The 23,520-nt window shown below is 43.4% G+C and overlaps 1 protein-coding gene across 7 annotated transcripts in view; it reads right to left on the reverse strand.

Annotated features, from left to right (window-relative positions):
* Positions 1 to 473: 473 nt before the first annotated feature.
* Helz (helicase with zinc finger) overlaps positions 474 to 23,520 on the reverse strand; it is a 142,560-nt gene continuing 119,513 nt past the window's right edge. For 5 of the 7 annotated variants that reach the window (XM_038326182.1, XM_038326181.1, XM_038326178.1 and 2 more), the window contains 7 exons: positions 21,900 to 21,979; positions 21,073 to 21,198; positions 17,353 to 17,968; positions 16,716 to 16,950; positions 14,930 to 15,446; positions 1,911 to 2,163; positions 474 to 1,025 (listed from right to left, as the gene is read on the reverse strand). In XM_038326182.1, the coding sequence (XP_038182110.1) occupies positions 691 to 1,025; positions 1,911 to 2,163; positions 14,930 to 15,446; positions 16,716 to 16,950; positions 17,353 to 17,968; positions 21,073 to 21,198; positions 21,900 to 21,979 (2,162 nt within the window). In that variant the 3' untranslated portion in view covers positions 474 to 690. The remainder of the gene's footprint in view (positions 1,026 to 1,910; positions 2,164 to 14,929; positions 15,447 to 16,715; positions 16,951 to 17,352; positions 17,969 to 21,072; positions 21,199 to 21,899; positions 21,980 to 23,520) is intronic. The other 2 variants (XM_038326185.1, XM_038326184.1) reach the window with 1 other exon arrangement.

Genomic DNA, 23,520 nt, shown 5'->3' on the forward strand with positions numbered 1-23,520 from the left:
GCGTTTTTTTTTTTTTTTGCTTTATTCATTTCTTTCTTTCTTTTTTTACATTTCAAAACCCAGTGGCATATAGAATACATGGGTAAAGAAGGCTTTGACCTCTACCCTACGCTGATGGAGAGAACAGCATGTCACAGATAGTCTAAAACTCTGAAAGTTTTAGAATGCAGCATCCTGTCACCAAAAAAAAAAAAAAAAAAACTGATAAAGTATTTAGAAGATGCTGCCCCTTTATTTAAAAAAAAACTTTAAATGAATTTAAGCAAAAATAACATCCATTTGTACATCAACTGGCCATTTCTGGTACAGAAACCCAGCGTATGGTAATATTATCGAATAAATGTAAATGCTACTTAACATTTTTTTTTCTTTTTAAATACATTTTAGACAAACTTTTTTCTTTTTCTTTTTTTTTATAGTTGCACAATTAACCTCTTAGCTGCTAGCTTGATGCAAACATATGTAACAATACACAAATTTAAAAATATTTTTATTCTACATAAAAGCTGTCAAAGTTCTGACTCACATCAAAAATGCAAAATAATGGGATATACTTTTAAACTTAGGCGCGGGTCTAGCAGCAAGGGTCTGAGTGAGAGCACGGTCAACGTTAGGCAGAGAGCTGCGCACAGAGGAGCCTGCCACCTCAACTCTACTAACAAATAGGAACTGAACACTCTGAGAGCGCGGTCACTTGAAGTAGGAGTAGAAGCCGTTGCTGCCTGGGCTGCTGCCCAGGCTGAGCTCCTGGAACAGGGACAGCGGGTCGCTGCCCTTCTTGGCCTGCTCAGGCGGTGGCCTGGGCTTGGGTGGGGCCCGCAAAGCACTGGCATAGGACATGGCGGGCTTGCTCCCTGCTGGGCTCTGCTGACTGCTGCTGTTGGCCGACTCTGCGATCTGTTTGTTGGGCATGAGGGGTGGGAACTGGCCGAGGTGCTGCAGCACCGTGTAGTTGAAGGAACTGGACACCTCTGCGCTGTCGGGCTTCAGCTGATCTTCAACGGGTTTGACAGTCTTGGGTGGTGCTAGAAACAGAGAACAATAACAGGATTTAACCAGGGGTGCAGGAGCGCAGCCTGTGCAAGGGTCCTCGGTCTCCGAGAAAGCAAGGGCAGTTTAGTTCAAGCACACATAACTTTAAGCCCCTCTCCTTAAGAATCACCGAGAGAGCACCCATGCCCACTGGAGGAGCTAACACACAGAAACCAATGTCAACAGAGGCCGGAAGGTGTGCTGACAGATAAACACTTATCTGCCTGGGAAGTTGGGCCACTGTGAACCGGAACACGCTTGTAGCAGCAGGGATACCGGGTCTACCCGCTACAGACACTCCCATTTCTTGTAACACACGTTTACACTGAAATGTTTTAGTTTTCCAAACGAGATCTCAGTATGTAGCTTAGGCTGCCTTTGAACTCTTGCTCTTCCTCCTCGGCCTGCTGGTGCTGGGGTGCAGGTGTGCACCAATCTACCTAGCTCTTACATTCTAACTGACATGGAATGAGAGGGGGGACATGGAAACATCACATTTCCACCTGTCTTCCCAAGCAGTGGTACAGTCCATCAACACATAGCTTTGTTTCCAATCTTCTACAACTTACATAACACTGTGTGTGTGTGTGTGTGTGTGTGTGTGTGTGTTAGAGAGAGAGAGAGAGAGAGAGAGAGAGAGAGAGAGAGAGAGAGAGAGAGAGAGAGAGGGAGAGAGAGGGAGAGAGAGAGAGAGAGAGAGAGAGAGGGAGAGAGAGGGAGAGAAGGAGAGAGAGAGAGAGCGCACCCATGCACCCTTGCAAGCACACAGTGGCTTTTGAGCGATTCACATGGGCAGGACTGACAGGAAAGAGGCCCATAAATATTGAGGCACTGAGGAATCAAAATAGGCTTTCTAGAAACTCACCCATTCCTCTTACCTATCAACTCTCTGGGCTGAGCAGTCCTGCTGGGTCCATTGCACGGAATGTTCTGGTAGGGGGTAGACGAGGTGGTGTTGGCCCAGGACTCAGGGGCTGGGAAGCTGAAAGCAGGCGGGCGGCTGTGGTCCTGCAGCTCTTTGCCCTGAGCCAGACTGCCTTGGGAAGCACTTGCCTCTTCTGCACAAGGCTGGGCTGAGCTAGATGAAATTCTTCTTTGGTACAAGGGCCGACCAGGTCCTCTGGGCTCATACTATACAAAGAAAAGGATGCGTGGTGAGTCTGACCGCCTCCTCCCACTCCCGTATCACTTTCGGATCCTCACAGAGCAGGGACAGATTCTCAAGGAAATTCTCTTCCGCGGTATAAGGCCCTCTCCTCTTCAGCTTCTCCTGTTTAAAATGCAGCAGGTACTCCAACATGATGTCAGGAGACCTGGGCCTGAAACTCATCTTTGGATGGTCCCTCCCTATGTGGTCCTGTGCCCAGCTGTCTTTAGTTATAAAGCCACATATAAAGCCATTCTCTGGAATAGCTATTCCAGAGAACAGCAGAGCTTGGGTATGAATAGGAGTCCCAAGTTGGTCGACCCATGGAGCTGGGCCAGAGCCTCTGGGCGTCCCAGCTTCTGCTCAGTTGCTCTGCTCAGCCCTGCCAGCAAGATCCGTCTCCTCTAGCATAAGTACTCCTTACTGACTTTACCGTCTGTCTCCCAGTTAATCAGCTGATAGGGAACACTCATTACTTTGTCCACAATAATCTTTTCACAGGTTTAACACCCAATTAACTTATGTATCTCCTCCTCTCTAAGTTCCCTAAAAGTATGCAAGCCAGACTTTCTTGGCTTCCTGACAAAGGGCTATTTGCCCACCCTTTCAAGACGCAGTGACAGTTGGGGCTCTCCAGTTCCTTCTGGCCTGACTGTGGTAGGTACTGGGTATCAGCTGCAATGACAGACAGTACAGAACAACCCGTCTAGAGCTTGGCCAGCAGAACTAGATTTCAGGTCTTGCCTTAGACCTACAAGTGTCACCTTGGGCAACTGGTCAACCCTCCTAGGAAATTCATCTACATAACGGATCACCTCCAGCACCCACTTTCTCTTGGGACTGTAGAAAGTACTAATAAGCTAGAAGAGGGTGTTTAGGGTGGCTCCTGGTGCCTGCAAAGAGCCAACTGTTTTACAGTCCTTAAAAGGTGCTTAGCAGGAAAGCCAACCCCTCGGAAGTGCTCATTCTCTAGGCCAGACAACTCTTGAGTGACTGATCAAATGGTTTGTGCAGTCATTTTTGTAACGAAGACAATTAGCTCTTGAAATGAAGATGGAGTGTCTCTTAATTGTCATCCTGGGAATTTCGCCCTGCTGCTGTCTGCACGGATCACACTCTCCAGCCTTTATATGTGAATGCTAATGCACTAATGTCGGCCGGGGGCTCAAAAGGAGCAGACTGTAAGAGCCCAGTGACACAGAACACTGCGCACGGTCATATGGACTTCAGCCAGTCACTTCATAAGCCCTGTCTTTTTCTTTTTTTTTTTTTTTTTGGTTTGGTTTTTCGAGACAGGGTTTCTCTGTGGCTTTGGAGCCTGTCCTGGAACTAGCTCTTGTAGATATAAGCCCTGTCTTTAACAGGCACCTAGACCAACAGTATAGACCATGGGGGAGACACAGGAATCTATCAGAAAATTACATAAATACAATGAAAGAAAAAATAAACAAGGTCTATAGGTTCAGCTGTCGCATACATGAAGGTGAACGTGTGGAAGGCTATCTTCATCAGACTTGTTCCTCAAAGGTTAGGTGGCTATGGGCGAAGGCACAGACAGCAAATGAAAACGCTTATACACCAAATAAGGTTAGGACCATTTCATTCTTTCCATCTCAATTCTTAACTTTTATTTCCTTGTTTAACTCACTGACTGCAACCTCCAACAAGCACTCTACCCTGCTACCTTTTTTCTTTTCTCTTTTCTTTCTTCCCTTCCCTCTTTTGTTCTTTTCATTGCTCATCAATCTCCACACCCCCCTTTGCTTTCCCATCTTTCTTTTGGAGACAAGTCTCTCCACGTAGCCCAGGCTTGTCTTGACCACCTAGGCTCAAGCGACCCTCAGCAGGCCAGCAGCTGGGACTGAGGTGTGTACCACTGTGACTTAATCTCCTAACCTCTCTCTAATGCAGAGTCTTCCCATTAACCACACTGGTGGCTGCGGGACGGGACGTGTACAGACACCTTGCAGCAGGTGCAAGTTTCTTTCTACTTTGTGTGACTGTGTGTGGGTTGGGGGTAAGGAGGATGATGGGTTGCTTTTGTTTTCAGAAGGGGAGATATCTATTGAGATGATCATGTGATCTTTTTCCCAGACTGTTAACATGGTAGGTTACACACTGATTTACTTTCAAATACTGTACCAGCCAGATAAGCTGCACGGGGTCATGGTGTATTGTTCTCTTCTTCGTGCCTGGCTGAATTCAATTTGCTGTTCTGTTGAGGATAGCTACATTCTTACCATAGAAATAAGCCTATAGTTTTCATCTTTGTACTGTTTCTGTCTTGCTTTGGAAACAGTAATGGTGGCTTTATGCAATAAACTGACAAATTTTCCCTTCCATTCTCTGGCAATGATTATAATTGGTAAATTTTCTTCTTTACATATTTGGAGAAATTCAATAGTGAAACAATTCTTGTCCAAAAGAGCTCTCTCTTGAAGTGTTTTACCCATAAATTCTGGTCTTTAACAGCTAGATGTTCATGCCTATGACATTTCTGCATTGCTGCCAGGTTTTTGAAAGTGTGTGGACTTCAGGGATGTGGCCCATCTCACCACAAGAGAAAACTGTGTGCAACCTTCCTACTTTCTTGCAAAGACACCTACATGATAGTGACATAGTTCCTTTTGTTCCTGGTATCAGTAGCCAGTGTCTTCTCTTTTTTCCTCTTGTCAATCATTTTTTGGGGGTGGGGGAGCTAAAAATATTCTAACACAGACTGAAGTATGAGGATTAAGAGGGAGGCACTCAGAAGAATAAATTTGGCTGAAGGTGTGGGTCTCAGCTTGTTTTCCAATTGGGAGGAAACAGTTTGGGCTTTGTGCCTGCTCCTAGAGCAGGACACCTACAGTAGCCTTTAGCCTAGGGAGTCCACGATATTGGCAGTTGGCATGAAGGACTCTTTCCCTTCATGGCCTCATAATTTTTCCTGTCTTTCTATCCTACTTCAATATTCCCTGAGACTTTGATCCTCGATCTTAAGGGTTGCGGAAGGCTAAAAAGTCCATTTTCTGTAATCCCTCCGATGTCTCTTACCCTACCTCTCAACCTGTCTGCACTAGGGCGGACACCAGGGTGTGAGTGTGAGTACTGGAACATCATCATTTCAAGGGAATCAACAATGCTTCCGAGGGATTCCAGATAAGACTTAAGGGTACCAGCATTTGGGAGATGAGGCACAGCTTCCCACTGTGACCCTCAGTAGCCTCAGGAGTTCCCAGACCTCAGGGTCTTCAACTCACAGATTTTCAAAATACAAAGCAAGAGTTTCCACACTACCCAGGGGCACACACGAGGTATGCAGGTTTAGCATGCAGGGTGAGAGAGAAAGAGGGGGTTATGTGGAAGAAAGTTAGATTCTTCCTGGTCTCGCTATGCTATCTTTCCCTTTACAAAAGAGCCAACTGCGAGTCTCGTGCACTCTTTCTTCTCTATTGTTTTCTGTGGTTATTAGCCGTCCTGAAATCTGTCTTCATCATTCTCATTTCCTGGAATTTATCTTGCTCTTCCTTTAGGAGTTCTTCTTTCTTTCTACTGTAAGCATTATGCATCCCCTCTGATGCTGCTGTGACAGCAATACACGAATTCAGGCGCACCACGTTCTTACCACCACACAATAGCCACTGATCTGCATTATACAGACGTCTGGGAAACAGCAACCAGAACGGGATTCTTAAAAGATCAGCATCCAGATACAGAATGAGATATCAAAAAGTGTAGCTACAATGTCCTGACAACTCAAATACATAACGATGCTTGATTCAGAATGATATTCAAAGTGAAAACAGGAAGAGAAAGCCTCAACACCATCCTTGAATCCTGATAATACACTGATTTATTACCCTAAAAATTGAATAAAGGACATAAATTATTTAGTTGCCTTTTCCATATAGACTATATTTTAGTATCTAATATTCAATGATGAAACTCCTCCTTCATATAAGAAAAATAAATACAAAAGAAATTTAAAAATTTTTTAAAATGCTATTTGTCATCTTAATAAAACAAAAGACTAAAAGAAACAGCCATCAGCATCTGCTAGGTCAGGAAAGTTGGGAACTACACTTGACAGGTCAGACTGATACCTGACCCTCATCTCAGCAGCTAAGTTACCATCACCAAATTGGGGAAACTAAACACTGCCTGCATCTCCTTCCACATGCATATGAATATACGTATTCACTGAAAACAAAACTGTATTACATTCTGCTTGATAATTTCTTGTTCGCATGTCACAGATAGAGGCTGAGGAAATGACTCGGGGGTTAAGAGCACTTAATGCTTCTGCAAAAGACTGACACCCACATGGTAGCTAATAATCATCCATAACCCAGCTGCAAGGGCTCTGGCAGCCTCCTCTGGCCTCTGTGGGAACCAGGCATGCACACTTATATATGTGCAAGCAAAACACTAATACACATAAAATAAAAAAAATCTTTTTAAGAGTCAGAGATATTTTCCTGTGTCATGAAAACTCTTATAACATCATATTTGATTATTTATTTAAACGTATCTTTTCATTTTCCCACTACTTGAAGAAACTTTCAACTATGAAACACTCTCATGTCCTACTAACGGCTTTAATTCCCATAAGGTTAGCATTGTATGCTTAAAGCCATGTGCCTGCAGTTTGGTACAAAGACATCAAAAGAGAAAAATCAGGAAGAAAGAATTGGCACTGTGACAGGCAATGCTGAGGCAAGTGAAAACCTAGAAGTTCTTTTCAATTATTGCCTTTGTTTTATTGTAGATATAAAGCAAAACAAAATAACAAACGCTAATGGTTTTCATGGACATGGGATTATAATTGTAGAACAAAAACAAAGGTAATCCAGAATAATTGCTTGATTTTTTTTCCCTTAGTGATGGGCAAGCTTTGTGTCACTGAGCCTCTCTAGTCGAAAAATTTCAATGTAAAAAGCAATGATACAAATAGGCTTAAAAAAAAGGAGTAATTTGCCAACACAGGAAACCTCGTAAGAATACTAAAATATGACCAAGAAAGAGTGAGAACCAAAGAACCTGGACACCCAGCATCTTCCTTCTTCAGAAGGAAAGACAAGGAAGAGCTGGCTGAAGATTACCAAAGGATGAGATGATGTCACATGGCTGAGGGCATAAAACTGTCCAGGGACTTTCTGTGATCTGGGAGGTACATTCCCATGACCTGTAGGAAGGCAGTGCCTGCCCTGAAGTGGCTGTGAGGCAGCAGAAATATGCTGAGCTGGGCTCCGGGCACCCACTCTAATCCTGGTTTGGTCTGACCCACAGCTAAGCCACCAGATAGTCCTCAGACTTCACCGACAAGTAGATCCTGTATCCGTCCTTCCCAATACACGCCACAGCATAAGCCACCACTATCAGTCACCGGGACTGCTATGGCCTTCTTCACTGTTTGTACAGTATCATTTAAAAAAATTTATTAGAGAATTGTAAAAGCAACTCTAGTGTCATATTAATTTCATAAAATTCAGTAATAATAAAGGCAAAAGCCATACTATGTTTATATTGTGTCTTCTTATAAGAAATGCAATGGCTCAGTGGTGGTGGTGGCACACGCCTTTAATCCCAGCAAGCAGGAGGCAGAGGCAGGTGGTCTCTGTGAGTTCGAAGCCAACCTGGTCTACAGAGTGAGTCCCTGAACAGCCGGGACTACACCAGAAAAACCCTGTCTCAGAACCCCCCCCCCCCCCAAAAAAAAAAGTAAAAAAAAAGAAAAGCAGACAGACAGACACTGGAATGGTCGTGACTCTCTGACAGAGTGTTCGTCAGCTTAGGGCCGCCCCTCAGGAAAGCACCTCTCAGGAGAGGTCGCTCGTGAATTGGCCAGCCGTGCTTTCCTCCCCCAAAGAGCAGATCGTAGAGGAAACATCAAACCAAGACAACGCTCCAGCTAAGAGAAGTCTGCACCATGGTGGCATTCTGGGCTGCCTCAACTTCACCTGACTGCTTACTCTTCTTCAAAGTGGATGGTCGGGCATCAGGATGTCTCTTACAAGCAAAGCCAGACTGAATAGGATACAGTTCATAGAGGGGTTTACCCTTCAACTTAGAACGATGTGCTTTCTCTCTGAAGGATCAAAATGACCACAATTAAGATGCCAGCTTTATAAAAAGAGTATTAGAGAAGGCTCGCTCACTCCTTAGCACAGAGAAATTCGTCGTTTATTGTGAATTTCTGAGATTTGGGGCCATCTGAATAGTCAAAGACTTAGCAGCTAGAATGAAATGGATTTCCAGAATGGGAGGATTGCTCCTCCCCTCCCCACAAAAGGGGAAATTTTTAGATGACTGAAAATGTAACTCTTTGCCCCAAGAACATTTGCTGTAGTCGTTCCGTTCCTTGTTTCCTCCATGTTCCTGTCAGGCATGCATCTCAACTTCATTAACAGGAGCTTGTAAGCAGCTTGGTGCCTCAGGTGCCTTTAAAAATAAGTTGCCAGTGGGACTGAATGAGCATGGGATCAAACTGGACCCTGTGAATGTGGCTGACAATTGGGGATGGCAGAGAAGCCAATGAAAATGGCACTGGGATTTGTCTCTACTGCGTGTACTGTCTTTTCGGGGTCCTAGTCTATTTGGATGCATACCTTCCTAAGCCTGGAAGGAGGAGGGAGGGCCTTGAACTTCCCACAGGGCAGGGTACCCTGCCCTCTCTTAGGACTGGAGGGAGAGGGGAGAAGGGTGAGTAGGGAAGCGGGAGGGAAATGGGAGGGGAGGAAGTGGAAATTTTGAATGGTATTATTTATAATGCAATAAAAATAAATAAACAAACCACACACACACACACACACACACACACACACACACACACACACACACACACACACACACAATTAAGTTTCCAGGAGCTGGTGATATGGCTCAGAAAGTAAAGGTGCTTGCTGCCAAGCCTGATAACCTGAGTTTGATAACAGAACCCACAGAGGATGACTCCAGCAGGCTGTCCTCCAGGCCTCCCCATACACAAATAAATAACTTACATGTGATTTTTTTTTAAAAGATTAAAGAAAGTAGGCCTGTTGGCACAGGCCTGTAATCCCAGTTCTTCAAGAGGCTAAGGCAGGAGGATGGAAAGTTCAAGCCCTACCTGGCTATAGACAGCAAGTTCAACGCCAGCCTGTATAACTTAATAAGACCCTCTCTTAAAATGAAAACAAACAGGGCTGGGGATATAGCTCAGAGGGACAGTGTTTTGTCTAGTATGCATGCATGAGAATCTAGATTCAATTCCCAGTAACTCAGTAATGATGATAATAAAGAAGGAGTTAAAATAAATGACTTTTGGGGATAGAGAGATGGTTCACTGGTTAAGAGTACTTGTTGCTCTTCCAGAGGACCATGGTTTAATTCCCAGCATCCACATGGTGGCTCACAAGCATCTACAACTCCAGTTCCAGAGAACCAGCACTTTCTTCTGGATTCCTTAGGCACCTAGCATAAACATGGTGCAATGCACATACATACACACAGGCAACCACTCACAAACATAAAACAAAAATCAATAAATCCTTTTTAAAATGTTCCATGTTGCCTTTAAACCCAGCACTCAGGAGGCAGAGGCAGGCCAGCCTGGTCTACAGAGCCAGTTCCAGGACCAGCTTCAAAGCTACACAGAGAAACCCTGTCTCAAAAAAAAGTTCTATGTTGAACTATAACATCATTATATCAGTAAACATATGATCATTATTTTTAATTTTTGCTGCTAGTATTTCTTTCTAAATATCAGAATGTAATGCTAACATTTCAAGTACAATTTAATATACGGACTTGAAGTTAAAAAATGATTACTAAGTTTGTGTAAAAATTGCTATTAATATAATTGTCAATTTAAATAAAATTCTTAATTTGCTTGCTACTCTAAGACATATCTGTAATGTTTAAGTTAGCAAATCCTTAAATATGGATGTGTATAAATAAATAACTGGGGGAAAGGTTAGCATATTAATTAAAGTCCTATACTTATAATTATGCTACCAAAGCTAATCACCAAGGAGAAGCTAAGTGCTCTAGTGGGAATTCCAAGTCACATTACCTACAGTGCCAGAAGCTTTAATTAAAGCCCAACATCTCCTCTCAGTGATTAGCTTTGATGCTCAGGCAGTGAATGGAGGTCTATCTTATCAATCGTTGATCACTAATACTTAGATTAGGAGGTTTGCTATACACATCATTTACTAAGCCAAGAAGACAGCGATATTTCCAGTTGGTTACACAACACAAATCACAAGCTATCAATGAGAAGAGGCAAAACCTACCAACGCTTTGTCAATATGAGAGTCCTCCATTATAATATTTGGCTCTAAGGAACAAGGATGGCTGGAGAACGCAGTGAAATCCAAACTAAATAATGCCAAAAATACAGGTGGTAGAGAGAAAAATGAAAATAAGGAAATTGTTCAAAAGCTAGGACAAGAAATATTCCAAGGCAGGGCCACTGCAGAGGCAGAAGTCATCCCTAACGCTGACTGACTGAACTGATCGGAATGAGCAGCCCAGAAGCATTGCCCTCTTCGCCACTGCCTCACTCCCCCAACCAGCAAACCCGGCTTTTAGTCTTCTGCATGCTAAGCAAGAGCTCAACCACCAGTCACACCCAGAGCTGGGACCCAATCTCTAATGAGGCTTTTATGATAACATCATCAGTGCAGACAAAAAATGTGCAATTTTAGAAACCAATTCTGATTGGAACAGTGACAATTTGAAAAGAATCTTTCATTTTCTCCATTTCTTTCTTTAATCGGACTGTTTCCGAGTAAAGCACATCTGAGATGGGAGCTGTGCCTTGTGCCAGCCTTAGCACCACAAACTCCGTGCTAAATGGAAGTTTTTATCTTGACAAATCTACAGCCACTTAAGGAGAATGAGGAGCTATCTTTTAAGATGGAATGCCTGAAAGGGTTGATGCAAGAAGCTTGCATTCACAACACTGAACAGAGCATAAAACAGAACAACCTTATCCCACGGGAACCAAAAATGAAGACACTACAGAATTTTTAAAGAGAAACACACAAAATCTTAGGGGAGTGAGTAGAGAGAGGGAGAGAATACCATTTCCTAAGAGAAAACTGGAAAAATCTCCAGGGATAAAATCCCTTCTAATTTAAGCTCTACACTTAGTATAATTCAAATAGAAATCTAAAAGAGTTTTAAAGGTATGTAAGGAAGAGAAAGAGATGACAAAGCTATTCTAAACTTCTACTAGTAGGGAAACCACAGAATGACCTCCTTCCTAAAGAAACACGACAAACAAGACAGCACGTGGGCTTCACACAACCCCTTAAGATTGCATGTTAGGTTATAACACTGAGCCTCATTTAAGTTAAGAGCATCATCTGGAACAGAACAGAGAAGCTGAAGAAAATGAGCACAAAGATCAGAAAGTGATTTCAACACAGAATACGCTGAAGAATGGCTTCTTTCTCAGATTTGAGGTCATACAGTTACCATACAAAATGAGTATTTTGACACTAATTCAGCCTTCAAATTTTTTTTAAGTTTTGTGTATGTGTGCAAGTCTACATGAATAAATGTGAACCATGAGCATACATGAGCCTGCAGAGGCCAGAGGAGAATTTCAGATCCCTAGGAGCTGGAGATATAGGCAGTTGTGAACAGCAGTGTGGGTGCTGGGAACCAAACCCTGGTCCTTTGCAAGAACAGTAAGTGCTCTTAATTACTGAGTCATCTCTCAGTCTTGAAAAACTCTTAATCGAGCCAAAATCACCAGAAATAGAGTCCTCAGAGGCCCCAAAGCTAAGAATGGATTTCTGTTGATTGCATTCTGTTGCCAGCTGACACTGGAGCAGAATACAATGCTATATAAAGAATCTGTCATGTAACAGGGAAGCTACTTCTAGTTAGTGATAATACCACAAGCTAGTGACAGTATGAAGACACCTAGCTAAATATCTGGAGGGAAATTAAACCATGATCTCAAACATGCACTAGTATTATTTAAAGTCAAATAGGAGGAATTCATTCATCTATTGCCAGCTAAGAATGGTCAGGCCCTGCTCCTGGAAAAGACAGCCCCTTTTGTGGCCCAGCCTCATCTACAGAGCCAAAGGCCACCCACGGCTTCCACTGAATTTGGAGTAAAGAAGGAAAACCAGTGAAATTCAGTCTTAGTTATGCAATGAAAATTACTCTCAGAACTGCAAAGGGCTGTAAGACCAGGGTCCCATTCCGAGTGCCCTGACCTTGGGGAAAGGCGACTGATGGGGCAGTGGAAGGCACAACACGATGGGGGGCACAGCAGTTTCCAGTTTCCATGACAGTCACTCAATTCCCCTAGGTTAACCCACCACATATTCTAATCTAAGACCACCAGGAAAAGCTAAATAAAATGCTATGGTAGCTATTTTTATTTAGTGAAATTAGGTGATTTTTCTGGCTTCTGTATGTTTTATATTGACCATGCATTTCATTTTTCCAAAGAAAATAAAAATTATAGCTGAGTATTTGTAGTACATGCTTGTAATTTCAGCACTAAGGAGGCTGAGGCACCAGGATGACCACAGTTTAAGGCCAGCTTGAACTACATTGCAAAATCTTGTCTCAAAAGGTAACTATAAAACCAAAAACCTGGTCAAACAAAATATGAAGGGAAAAATTCTCTCCATTCAAAGTAACTGTTAGACTAACCCATGAGTGTTTTCATCCCATCAGATGACTCTGCCACGTTTCTGGCAATAAAAGAATCCACAGTGGGGAAGAAAGTAACTTTCTTTGTATTGTTAAAGAAATTATTTTAAAAGGTTGGAAATAAACAGTGAGAACATATGCCATTCACTGTGTAAGATGATTCATGCAAAATAATTCTGAACGCGCAGAACTTACCCTAATGCGTTGAAAATGTCAAAATCTACAATGTGGTAAAAAATAATATTTTCCTTGTCAAAGAATTTCTTCAATTGCTGCAAGTTAGTCATCACTCACGAACCTAGTGTCAGAAGCAAGATGACCAAGTGTTTTTGCAAAGCAAAAGAACTCACTGACAACTGAAGGCACGTATTTATAACACTTGCAGTGACACAAAAATACCAAACACTGAAAGCGACAGTGTACAAAGAACTTAAATTCCAAAATCAAGGACCACTTAAAAAGATCAGTGATTCAAGTAGGTGATTCAGTAGGAAGTGTTACTTATCAAAGTATAAACAGTGAAGCCTTGTGAGAAGAGGAGCAGTCCCCACCAACAGTCCCAGGAGCACACCCTGGACGCCAAAGTCTTCTCTCCATAAAGTATGAACAGTGAAGCCTTGTGAGAAGAGGGCAGTCCCCACCAACAGTCCCAGGAGCACAGTCTTCTCTCCATAAAGGTGACAGCAACACTGTCAGACGCATCAAACAACTCTTTGGGCTAGGAAACTAAAAACTAGCAGTTTCTACGAGAACATCCAGTCAAGAAAGCCTCAGAATTTTATAAAATGATTAGTTCTGTGGTCTTGCAAAGGTGTTCTTCAGCTCTGCGGCAGCCCTGGAAATAAGCCCTGCCCACGTGCCAGGGGAAGCAGAATAGGCCTCATACTCACACAACTATAATTTGCTTTGAGGTCTCACAACTCGGGAAGACTACATCCAAAGATCTGTGTTATCTAGGTGTGGTACTTCACGCCTACAATCCCAGACACAAAGTAGGATGATATTGGCTCAAGGATGGCTTGGGGTCGCAGTGAGACCGTCTCAAAGCAAGATGTTTAATCGTGTTTCACAACTGCACACCAGGGACGGCGGTACATGCCTGTAATCTAAGTGCATAAGAGGACAAGACCAGCCTGAGCTACATACTAAGACCTTTTCTCAAACAAACAAAACTCCATTTATCCTGTTTTAAAAAGATATGATAACTAACAGTCACTCCTTTTATAGTTTTCCCTTAGTCACTGTGAGCTCACTGGAAACAGCTAGACAATGACAAGCTACACATTACACAATTTTGGAAATCTGTTATGCTTTTGTTTTTGTGTGTACACGTTTTGCCTATATGTGGCCACAGAATCCAAAAGAAGCATCGGATTCCCTGGAACTGGAGTTACAATTGAGTCACCATGTGGGTGTTGGGAACTGATCCAGGGTCCTCTGGAAGAGAAGAACCTAGAATTCTTAGCTGCTGAGCCATCTCTCCGACCCCGTTTTGAAAGTCTTTTTCCCTGGAATCACTATAGGCTTCATGCCATCGACTGCTGCTGACCTCGATGCAAGAGTCCTGCCGTGAAAGCCGAGTTTATCTCCAGATGCTTACTCAGCAGCCAGGCTTAGGCTAACTGGCAAGATGCTGTGATGTTTGGAAACTGCTCTGACTGGGTACCCACTGCTTCATGAATAACATCCCACTAAAACCTCAGGATGGCAGGAGGGAGAACTGGTGCTTGGAAATGACCACTCACTAGAAAAACCAGCACCTTTAGCAAGTATTAGTCACCAAAATAAACCTAATGAAAAGATAAGCCACTAAGGTCCATGTCCCCAGAGTAGAAAGGCGAACACAATGCAGATATTAGTGTTCTCAGAGGTCAGACGTGCGGAAAAGCAATTTAAACTACTTTCAAGAGGCTTCATGTTCAACAGTACCACACAAAATATGAACCAGCACAAAAAGATCAATGTTAATTTTTTTTCCAAGAAAAGGTTATTGTTTAAAGATATCATATCTGATAAGATCTCCTTTTATCAAACAGGCAGACAGCAGCAGTGTTTGTTCACTGCCAGTTGATCCCAAACAGAAGACCACTGAAAGGCATTTACCTCTTCTAGGCTGGGGAGCGAAGAAGAAGATACTGTGCGAGATGACAGTGGGTGAAATGGCTCTTGACCAATAGCATGTTGATGGTTCTGTATGTGTATAAAAGGGTTCTGTGGAGGCCTAGGAGGCAATGGAGGTAGGCCATAGGGAAAGCCCGGCCCTATTAAATGATTCTGTTGCAAGTTAGCAAAATTCCATGCTCCTTCAGGAGCCAGGTATTTCAGGGGAGATGGAGCAAGGTGTTCAGATGGCAGCGAAAAGGGGGAGCCGAAGAGCTGAGGTGTGAGGCGCTGTGGGAATGCTGGGCTGTTGGCTACTTCAATGTCTCTGCTGTTGTCATTACAGTTAGAAAAGTGGCTACTGCGGTCTGTGCTGGAAGGGGGAGACGGGACTGCTGGTGGGCTTCTAGTCTGAACTTGTCTGTATTGCAAAAGTCTTGATTGAGGTGGTGGCATTTCAGCTAGCTCTCGAGTGTCACCTTGATCACGATGAGACAGCTCTCTGAGTAAGTCCTGAAACCTACACGAAAACAAGAAAATATGAGGGAGAAATGCCATTACATTAAGAAGAGCAGAGTCAGCTATGTGTGATTTCATACTAAATCACAATATCTAACTAGAGATGCCATTAATCCCAAAGTAAGTATTGATACTCAGCAGATACTGAACTGGAGATGTTCAATAAAGATGTCAATTCCCTATTTTTTAGCTTTGCATGAAAGGGTTCATCCTTGCCTCAACATGAAAACTGGAAGTGATAGAAGGCCACCACAGGCCAGGGAGATAGCTCAGCAGGTATAGATGCTGACCACCAAATCTGACAATCCAAGCTAATCCCTGGAAGACACATGATAGAAGAACCAACTCCCCATAGGCTGCCCTCTGGTCCCCATATTCATACAAACACAAATATACCCAAACACACAGTACATACACCTGTACGCACCCATACACACACACCTGTACACACACATACAAACCCATACATCCAGAAATAAAAATAAATAACTAAGAGGTTGAAGAGACAGCCCACCAGTTAAGAACACTTGTGTTCTTATAGAGGACCCAGATTCATGTCTCAGCACCCCTATGGTGGCTCATAATCACCTGTACCTCCAGTTCTAGAGGATTCAAGGCCCTCTCTGGCTTCCTCAGGCACCAGGCATGCACACGGTACACACACTATACATACAGGCAAAATACTCATATACATGAAACAAAAAAAAATCAATTAATTAAAAAAAAGTCGTATATTTTAAAAATAGAAATAAATGCTAAAAAAAAAAATATAAGAAGAAAGAAGCTTTAAGGGCCACAGTAACAGGGTTTTCCAGAGAGGATGAGAAGGCAGCACACAGCAGCCATATGATGCTGACCACAAAACTCCTCAGAGTGCCGAAGCTCCAGGAAGTCAGATATCTACCCTACTAGATAAAAAGTTAATAATAAACTCACAATCTTTAAGTTTTAGCCACAAATTTACTTCTGTCCTCATTATTCTTTTATTTACTAAGTAGGCAAACAAACAAGACACACAGTCCCAGGAATGGTTTGTTTCTTTTGATAACAGACCATAAGTCAAAGAGCTAAAAGTAAAGTCATAGATCACTAGGCCCAGATTTGTACAAGAGTGATGTCTGATTCTCCATATTGTGGAGTCAACTGAGAGAACTTAGTAGTATCCACCAACAAGGCCAACAGTGGATTTATTTGAGACCATGTTCCAATTTAAAACTAAAGGGCAGAAAACTCGGGTCCTGTTCAGGGCTGGCCCTGGCTGCTGGAGTACCTCGAGAACGTTGTCTCCATTTCATCGTCAACTCTGCTGGCCAGTTTCCACTCTGCCCTCACTGGTGGCTGGTGGAGGCCAATGGGTGGCTGGGGAAGATGCGGGAGGTGAGGATGGGGATGGTGTGGATACGGGATGCTGCCCTGGCTGAGATAGGCATGGTGCTCACTCCACTGCTGTAGCCGCGCCTGCTGCTGCCTCAGTGTCTCCAGAGCTACACTTCCATGTACTCGATCTGCAGAAAGAAGCAGGTGGGAAAAGCTGGTTTAGTCCATTTGGGACTCCATGTAAATTTTGTACAAAAACCTTTACACCCAGATTTTCTCCACAAAGGCAAAGAAATAGCTATAATTCCATTGGGTAAAAGTAATATCCTAAATTTGCCAGAGCCCAGAGCAATGGTGTTGACTTTCTCTCCTTCATGATGGTACAAATAATGTCACCTGGATACTTAGTATACACATATGTACATATAATACTTGAAGCCAAATTTTATAATACTAATTGGTTGGGTTTTCTGGAATTATTTGGACATGAATCAATCTTGGTCTAGAGTTAATACTATACAGGACACACCATGTTCAGCAAATAACCTGGGGACTCTTTTCGCATGTGACATTATGATAGGCAAGCTTACCCAAAGCTTCTCCTGTAGGCAATCCTGGGGAGTTCTCATCAACAAAGTTGTTCAGAGGTGACGCTAGGATGGGACCAGACTGTGTGATGGCTCTCAGTGGACTGTGACCATCAGGAAGCACGGGAGATGGCTGCTGCTCGGGAACCACAGCCTCTGCAGCAGGAGGAGACTGTGGTCGGTGAGCAACTGCATTATTGAAAAATGCATTGGTGGGCCCCGCCTGAAATGCAGGAGAGAGTTGAGGAGGTGGCTGCGGGGCCTGTGGAGGTGCCTGGCTTTGTTGCTGGACCACCTGATTTGGCTGGGGTGCCACCTGATTTGGCTGGGGTGCCACCTGATTTGGCTGGGCTGCCACCTGATTTGGTTGGTCAGGCAAATTATTCTGTTGCTGATTTAACAAAGTATGCTGCTGGGGAATAGGAAATGGTGGCCTGGGTAGCTGAGGAAGCGGATGAAAATGGCGGCTAGGGATTGCATACTGTGTGTGTGGTGCAGGAAGAGGAAGATTTATGTGTCTTGGGTTGAGATTATCTTTTCGAGGAAATTTGGTATTGGAATAAACAACGCTGGGACGGGATTCAGGACTTCTGTTCTGTGCATTTGATTCCAAATCAACCTAGAGGGAAAAAAGTAAAAAAAAGAAAAAAACAAGAAACATTTTTAACTGCAAAAAACTGAGTTGGGTGACTTTTCATCCTTTCCCAACCATACCCCACTTAAAGGCTATAATATGCTCTTATCAGTAGCAGTGGGAGTCCTGACGTGCAGAATCAATCACCTTTGACAATCAAATAAGAGAATATTCTTATAAATTAAAAAAGATGACAGAGGAAACAGCATATTAAATTTGAGTCTGAAGGAAAGCCGCTGCCATTTTATTAGAATGGCCACTCTAATTCCTACTATACTATTTTCAATTTCACACTTTCTTACTTAGAAAGAGAACCATTAATTTCCTTCCGATATAAATCAACAAAATGTGCTCTTTCCCTCTGATTTTATTGTTTTTATATATCCAATCTACCTCTCCAAACAAATCAACATTAATAAAAACTGTGTCTCTGGCAACTTCCAAAAAAATAGACAGATGCCATGTCACGGGTATGGTTGCTGACTTATGTCATTACATAGTTTGACATTCTTTCTCTTAACACTCGTGGAGAGAATACTAAGTGCACTGTGTCTGAGTCTGAAGATTAAAAAGATACCCTCAAGAGCTTAGAGCAGAAGCTACCCTCGGCCCAGCCACTCTAGCCCCAGTGCCCTGAACCTGTGTAAATCGGGTCTTCTCAGAACATAGAAGGTCAATCATTTACATGTTATCCATGACTCCTTTCGCAATGCAGTGGCAGGGCTGAACAGCTGCAACACACACTGTGTGAACATGAAGCCTAAGATTTATTGTCTAGCCTTTTGCAAAAACAGCCTGCCAATCACTGGTCTAGAGCCCAGCGGAGGCTCTGTGTAAACACACGAGACACTGGAAAGAGGGGTCGCATGAAATAGTAGGGCTAAGAAAAGTAAAGAAGGCTTCAGAAAAGCAGGCTCCAGGGAGAGAAGAGCATTCTAACAAACAGAAGGGAAAACAGCACAGCAGATGTGGGATACTTATTTTCTGTTCATAGAGATAGAACTTTCTTCTTTACATCTCTTCGTTACATCTTCTTTACATTTCTTCTTTCCCCTTCTTGACATCAATCACACAGACCCTGGCTGACTCAATACTGAGCGCAAACATCAAGTTTGATGCCATTGAGCTTTGGAGAACCACCGGGAAAAGGGTTTGAAATTAAAAAGCATGCTAGTCTTGAAATGTAGGTTTGTTGTAAGTGTTGACAATGTGAAAACAAAAACAATATGTAATGTTGTAAAGTGACACCTTCTCTTTCCCAGCTGTTAAACCACTCCACAAACTGTTCTGTGTTACCTTGCAAGTTTCAGTGCTGAAAAGGTCAGTGAGAATTGCAGGGTGCTTGCTTAGTCAAAGTCTATACACTACACAGGGTGCCGATCACTCCCCAAGACAACAGACCGAGGAGCTTGGTTCCTGATTTGCACTAGGAATACTGACCAGGCCTTTGCAACCAACTGAATGCCAACCATACATCGAGAGCTGCACATCTCTCACCACTTGGCCCTCTGGGTCCCTGGGATTGCTAGGTGTGTAAGTGATGCCGAAAACCAAGAGTCCTGGTCTTCCTAAGCGGCTGCTGTGCCTCTGTCCACATCTCAGAACCTAACCGAGGTTCCTCATAAACAAACATTTCCTCATACAACTCATATTCTTGAAGATGGTGAAGTTACGTTAGCTAGGGACACAACTCTCTCCAAAAGACACTGCTGATGTGCACACTCTGAGCACACACACAAGGCTATGGTTACATGCCATGGTTGTTTGTGGCTCAGCTGCTGTTTTAATTTCTCCATCACTCGTGACTCTGACACAGTCAGGAAGCTCATGACCACAATACTCTACGACCCTGAAGTGAGAAGGAGCTGCGGAGAAAGTGAATGTGGTGTGTGTTTCAGAAGGGCATGGAGGAGAATAAATGGCACTTCAGGACCCTTCAGTGGAAGCCCCAGTGGCATACACAATGGGAGGCAGCTTAGTTCCAGGTGCTATCAAAATTAGAATCAAGATAGCCAGTGCCAGTCATGTCACTGCTTTTAAATTTGCTATAAATCTTCTGTTAGAAAACACGGCTACCTGGAAGCCATGTTTCTGTTTCTCTATATCCTGATGCTTTGCTACGGAGCCCAGGAAACATGTGAAAGGAACTCTGAGCTCTGTTTAATTCAGTGCCTCAGTATTAAGAGGCAGTATGACAGGAAGGAGCTGAGTGACAGTGGTAGGCGCAGGCTGCTTCAGACCCGTTATCAGGGTTACTTTCTCAGCAACACCCCCTGACTCAATCAGGAAGTCTCCTGGCTGCCTCACTTACAGCACGGCTCCTCCTATGACACGCCCTCAATCTCTGGCCTCTGCCAGCCAGAGATGCTCCTGGGACACTTGTGAGGAGGTAGACAACAGCTGCTTAGGCAGAGGTTGGAGATCCAAATTGGAAGTCTTTCTTATGATGTGGGCACTTAAAGACACACTCAGACTAGTTTATAGCCACCAACCTTAGACTCAAAGAGAACCTGGACCACACAGAACTCTGGGAAGTCACAACTTGAGGGCAAGGGTCATGAGAAGTGAATGTATTTTAAAAAAAAAAAAAAAATCCAGAAGGAGTTGTAGGAAAAGAAATGTTGTGTTAACGAAAATAATAGAAGACAACCAAATGGCAAACACCACAGAAACATGAGCTGTGGTTGAGACAGTGCGCGGAGCTCTTGGACTGTGTGGGTTAGGGTGCGGCACCAGGAGGTGAAGGTCAAATGCACCTTTCTTTCCTCATTCTTCTGGTGTGGTTGTGTGGCGCTGAGCACTGAACCTCGGGTCTCGTGTGAGCTGGATACACACTACCCCTGCGCTACATCCCAGGAGAAAGCGTCTTTAGAAAGTCCGCCAGCCAGTGTTCGCACACAAGGTTAGCATGTGAGCAGTCGGAAGAGTCGGCACAGCGGAGTAGGCTGATAACTCGGAGTCAGAGAGGTGACTGGACGAGGACAGGAGACAGTAAACTCAAGAGGACTTCATCTAAGGCTGCTGATAAGAAAGGCTCAAGGATACAGGAAAAGCAAGTTATCTGTTGCCATCAATTAGCAGGGCACAACCTTGGTGGTGGTGGTGGTGCATCTAGAGCAGTCATCTCCACACCATGAGGTAACAGGCTTGAGAAGAGCCACTGAGGAGCCAGGACAAAGCTGAGCACTCCACAAGAAAGGAGGGGCCGAGTCTCGCTGAAATGAAAACACACAGCTTCCAGCCACGCTACATCAACCAATAACGTGGTCTTCTCTAATTTGTGCCAGCACAGAAGCAGGAAGAGTAAACAAGTGGGCAGACACAAAGTTAAGGATCTGCACAGGGGGTGTGGTGGACACGGTCAGGCACTGAGGGAATCACTGTCACAGTCCTACGGAGGCTAAAGTCACTGCCAACGAGACATATGTAGCTCTATCTTCATACACTATCATGAGGAGTCTATCAATTCAAGTCTATTGTTGAATTAAGAAAATGTGAGGACGGTGCTGAAGAGACAGCTCAGCAGTTAGGAGCTCTTGCTATTCCTGCAGAGACCCAAACTCAGTTCCTAGCACCCACACAGTGGCTCACAGCCATCTCTAACTCCAGTCCCAGGAGCTCTCTGACCTCATCCAAACTCCAAGGGCACACACGTAGACATATACATATATGTAGGCAAAACACTTATACGCATAAAATAAAATAAATATTTAAATTTTTTAAAGAGAAAATCTGAAGACATATTTACATGCAAAGAAAATAACTCAGTGAAAGACAACAGGACAGGAGAAAGGTGACATGCCCTACTAAATTATCCTAAAACAGAAAGCATAACAGAGCCATGGGAAGCAGAGCTGCTTTGGGCCAATGAGCCCTTCCCCACCAGAACCACACTTAGCTGATGTGAGCAGCGTACCTGTTTGAGCTCTGTAGGCTTTTTCTCTGGTGTTCGGATCTTATTAATTTCCGGTCCAGGGTTACTTGTATCAGTTTTACCTAAGAAAATATTTTTAAATCCTTATAAATTATCTCCAATAAACATGACATTTCCAGTCACTATTCAACACTAGACAAAGAAGAATAGTTTAAAGATTATCCACTCATTCTCATAGCCTTTTGCTACCATGTGCATGCTAGTCCTCTACTGTGTTTATGCTACCATGTGCATGCTAGTCCTCCATTGTCAGAACTGCAGCTTTTCTGTGAAAAAGAAAAAGTTATACATGAAAAATGGCAGGGCAAAAGCTTCACAAAGGAGAAACAACCTGAAAACAGCAAATAAAAAAGAAAATGGTCCACTCTCCAAGATTTACAGTCTTTCTTTAAAGAAAACAAAAACAAAAACAAAAACTAGACACATAAACGGTCTTGGTATTCCTGCCTGTTTACAAAGGCTCAACACTTTGTTCATTTGCAAATGCAACTAAGTAAAAACTGAAATGATTTATCAATTTCAACTTCCTGAAGGAATTTAAGTTGTTAGGCTTGGACCTAAAAGCTTCCTGAAAGCCCGCATGTAAAGTGGATTGTTCTCCAGCCTGTGTGCTACAGGGAAGAGTAAACCTTAGGATGGGGAGAGTGGAGGACAGCAGTGGGCACTGGGGCCCCAGCCCCTTTCTCTTTGGCTTCTGTTTCCCTCTTCCCATGAACCTAACACAACTCCTCTACCACACAGGCCCACAGCAATGGGACAAAGCAAGAGTGGACTGAATCCATCAAAACTGGAACCAAAACACGTCCTTACAATAAGTTGTTAGCTCCAGCTGTTCTATCACACCGACGGGAGTTCTAGTGCAAAGATTTTGAGCAGAAGTAGGTGAGGATTGCAGAGGAAGCAAAGTAAGGCTTTCCAATACCTTAGAGTAGAGAAGCCTACCTTCACAAGTGTGAAGAGCTTTATTCAGAAAGAATTCAGCCCAAGTTGGGTATTTTCCGAGAAATGCCCTAGCAGCAGCACTAGAACTCTGAAAACGAACTGTCCTATCAGCACTGACTAACCACTGCACATGGAGACAGGAGAACTGTAATATCAAGGCTAAACACCAGTGAGCGGCCAGAAGACTAGACAGTGCATAAGAAAAAAAAGGCAAGCTAAACAGTACAGCAACAGAAACTACCAAAACCAAAACACATACAAAAATCCTGAAAGGAACCAATACAGGGATAGTCATGAGCTTTGGAGAACGTTAAGTATCTGAATGCATGGGCAAATGGGACACAAGAGAAGAGGGCAGGGAGTCAGAAAAAATACCTGCTGTCATCAAGTTTGAAACTCTCCAAACATTGTAAGAACTATAAAAAGACCCAGAATACACACACACCAAAAAAGCAAACAGAAATCTTCCCAAAGGTATATTATAATGAAACTACTGAGACCAGAATGAAATTAAAAAAAAATTTAGAGAAGAGAGAAAGCACAGTACATTACATATATGTGAAAAATAAGGCTAATGATGGCCCACACATACTCCCTTCTGTGCTAGGATCAAGGCAAGGATCTTGAGAGTGCCAGGCAAGCACTGAGCTGTACCCTAAGC

This window comes from Arvicola amphibius, chromosome 4, assembly GCF_903992535.2.
Source record: "Arvicola amphibius chromosome 4, mArvAmp1.2, whole genome shotgun sequence".
Classification (NCBI taxonomy): domain Eukaryota; kingdom Metazoa; phylum Chordata; class Mammalia; order Rodentia; family Cricetidae; genus Arvicola; species Arvicola amphibius.